At 54.2% G+C, this 3,519-nt stretch overlaps 1 protein-coding gene across 1 annotated transcript; it reads left to right on the top strand.

The window, feature by feature from the left end:
* The first annotated feature begins 1,086 nt into the window (after positions 1-1,086).
* LOC130017637 (olfactory receptor 12-like) lies at positions 1,087-2,037 on the top strand. The gene has a single exon (XM_056108362.1). It carries the CDS (start codon positions 1,087-1,089, stop codon positions 2,035-2,037), a length of 951 nt encoding a protein of 316 aa, XP_055964337.1.
* Positions 2,038-3,519: the final 1,482 nt, after the last annotated feature.

The raw sequence follows: 3,519 nt of genomic DNA on the forward strand, positions 1-3,519 counted from the left end.
CGGCCCTGGGGGCCGTCGCACATCCTTGGCCCCGTGTTGCGTTCAGGGATCAGGTTCAGGTGGCCACTGAACCGCTGTGAGGGGGAGTCCCAGAGAGGCGCAGAAGCCCAAGCTCCACCTAATTGGCCATTAGGGGCCCAAACCTACTGTTCAGGTGAAGAGACTCTTTCCAAGAGTGTCAAAAAGATGCCAGCCGACTAACGCTGTGCAGCTGCAAAGCCCAGCTCTGCCCAGGAGTCCGAGCCACTCAGTGGTCGTCCTTCCTGGGCCAGAGTCTCACAGTACCCAGCACCCTCTCCCCGTGATCCAGGCGTGACCCTCAACTCAGAAGCTCTCACTTCAGCCCCCGAAGTTGGAGAGGAGCAGGACGGACCTACCAGGGAGTCAAGCACCTGTCTTGGGGGTGCAGGTCAGGCTGCTGTGAGAGAGGTGAGTTTCTCCCTGAGAAGAAGAAGGGACACCGCGGACTCGACACATGTGAGCACTAGGGCTTGTTCCCAGTGTGCAGCGCAGGCCACCCGACAGCCGGCCTCTGGGCGCCATCCTAGGAACAGTCAGTTCTCACATCTCCCAGCGGGGCTTGGGTCCTTCAGGGCAGTCAGTAGGCAATCAGACCACAGGGTCTGCTCTGTGCCTTCTCTGCCCTGTCTGCAAATGAACCCAGCACCCAATGGGCCAAAGCCATAATGCTCAGTAATCACTCCTGAAACTCCGAAGCATCAAAAAACCATGGGACAGGGGGTGGGATGAAACAATTCCGTAGGGTCTGGAACACCCGACAGGAAGGAGCACGAGGCAGACAGACCAAGGTGCGGGCAGCTCAGCACTGCTGACACCCAGCTGGGCGATAGTCAGTCTCCTCCCCGAGAATGTTCATGCGTGTTTGTGACTTCTTTCACCGCAGACTGTTGCCTTTCAGAATCTGATTATATCTGAAGCTAATCAAATGGCTAATTGAATCCTAGTGGTGAGTTGTGGCAACCGGAAGGAAAAGACTGCATGCTTCAAAAGAAGAAGTAAGTGTGCCGTGGCCAGATCCCCGTCTGTCTCCCGCCTGGTCCATTTCCCCACCACCCACCCCGGGCCATGCCAGCCCACAGACAAGGGAACCTCTCAGCCACACCTCTGCAGGACTTTGTGCTGGTGGGATTCAAGGGGGGCCCGGAGACCCAGGCCCTGCTCTTTGCTGTCTTCCTGGCCCTATACGTGGTGACCGTCCTGGGGAACCTCATCATGATCGTGGTCATCACCCTGGATGCCCACCTGCACTCCCCCATGTACTTTTTCCTCCGGAACCTGTCTATCGTGGACCTGTGCTATTCCACTGTCATCGCCCCCAAGGCCCTGGCCAACTTCTTCTCTCCCTCCAAGGCAATCACCTTTGCAGGATGTGCCACCCAGTTCTTCTTCTTCTCCCTGTTCGGTTCCACAGAGGCCTTTATCCTGGCCGTGATGGCCTATGACCGCTTCGTGGCCATCTGCAGCCCCCTGCGCTACCCCGTCACCATGCATCCCTCAGCCTGTGCCCGCCTGGTGCTGGTCAGTTACTGCGGAGGCCTCTTCAACACCACCATGCAGACCAGCTTCACGTTCAGCCTCCCCTTCTGCGGCTCCAACCGCATCAACCACTTCTTCTGTGACGTGACTGCCTTGCTCCAGCTGGCCTGTGCCGACACGGCCCTCAATGAAATGATCTTGTTTGGCATCTGTGGGCTCATCATTCTGGGGACCATAGTTGTGATCCTCGTCTCCTATGGGTACATCATAGTGACGATTCTCAGAATGAGTGCGGGATCCGGGAGACTTAAAGTCTTCTCCACCTGTGGCTCCCACCTCACGGTGGTTTTCCTCTTCTATGGCACTGTCTTTGTCATGTATGCACAGCCAGGGGCAGTGGAGTCCATGGACCAGGGCAAGGTGATCTCCGTGTTCTACACGGTGGTCATCCCAATGCTCAATCCTCTTGTCTACAGTTTGCGAAACAAGGATGTGAAGGAGGCCCTTCAGCGCCTGGGGCAGAAGCACACGGAGCCCTGAGGTAGGTGCCAGAGGAACGGGTGTGCTGGGCGATGCAGGGACTCAGAGGTGAGAGGCTCTGGGTGTGGAGTGATTCATTATCGCCCCTTGCTTCTCATCTCGATCCATCCAAATTCCTCAGCTCAAGGCACATTGTAGATTCAGACATTGCAGGTATGAGATACAAAGATGAATTAGGCTTGTCCTTTAAATTAGAAACTGTTACCTAGAGAAGGAACCAGCCCCTAGTCTCAACGGTTGGATTTTACAGTGGTTAGAACAAGGCTTCAACTCAGAAGCAGTGAGGTCTCCAAGTTCACCCCCCAGCAGTGGAGATGTAGGGGACAGACACTTTGTACCTCTTTCTTTCACTTTAAAAAGTTTGAGTCTAAATGTTTTGGTTTGGGGGGCCACACTAGGGAGTGCTTGGTGTTTTGTTCTCAGGGGTCACTCCTGATGGTCCTCAGTAGACAACATGGCATATTGGGCATTGAGCTTGTTGCACACAAATCAATAGCCTGCCCTGTACAATGTCTCCCTCATAGGCCTGTACTGTGTCTCCTCAGTCCCCATAGCCAATCAGGCAGGCCTGTGCTTTGTCTCTTCATTCCCCATAGCCAATCAGGAAAGACTGTGCTGTGTCTCCTCATTCCCCATAGCCAATAAGGCAGGCTGGTGCTGTGTCTCCTCATTCCCCAATAGCCAGTCAGGCAGGCCGATGCTGTGTCTCCTGGTTCCCCAGCATTCCTCCTCCTTGTAGTCACCCAGCTGCCCCCTCCCTAGCAGCACAGCGTACCTGCTCTGAAGATCCCAAGCCCTGCCTCCATTTTCCTTCGCTGGCAGAGCAGAGCCTTAATTAGACCCTATGGCCACTGATGCCCATATCCTACTGCCCCTTCTACCCAGCCAGGCAGGTGACAGGCATGTCACCACTTTGAACCATAGAAATGATGCCCTGTCTTCACAGTCATCTCTGGATCAGGATGAAAATTCAAGGGGGTTCAAGAAGGGGACAGCTTCCGTGGGGCCAGCACAGGTCCCTGCTTGTGTCCACACTCCGTAACATGTTCAGATGTGACCTTCACGCAGAGCTGAGTCCTTGTGGTCAGAAGACCCAGCCCAGAATCTGGACCTGGTCCTACTCATCTATCTGGTGCCCATAGTGTCACCAGTCTCTCTCTCAGGAGGTCACTCACGGCATGTCTGTGAGCACAGTGGTGGATCTCACTCTTAGGAGGTCACCCACGGCCTGTCTCTGAGAGCACAGTGAGGTCGCATGTCTTTCTATGGGCTGAAGTCGACCTCCCTCCTCTTCCTGTTCAGGAGAAGGATGACATTCAAATGCTGCTTCCAAAGGATCAGTCTCAAAGTCCTCAATGGTCCTTGATGATATGCTTCCTCTATTTTGATCGCTCGAAAGTATATTAGCTGCTAATATATTTTCTTTCATCTGATAAAAAGCCTTTTTGAAGGATTGCCTAATATTTTTGCCAACCAAAATGC

This window comes from Sorex fumeus, unplaced genomic scaffold (assembly GCF_029834395.1).
Source record: "Sorex fumeus unplaced genomic scaffold, SorFum_2.1 ptg000207l, whole genome shotgun sequence".
In the NCBI taxonomy this organism is placed as follows: domain Eukaryota; kingdom Metazoa; phylum Chordata; class Mammalia; order Eulipotyphla; family Soricidae; genus Sorex; species Sorex fumeus.

Bases quoted from the DNA above. Each gene is read 5' to 3' on its own strand.
- LOC130017637 (XM_056108362.1), top strand. From the start codon at position 1,087: ATGCCAGCCCACAGACAAGGGAACCTCTCAGCCACACCTCTGCAGGAC.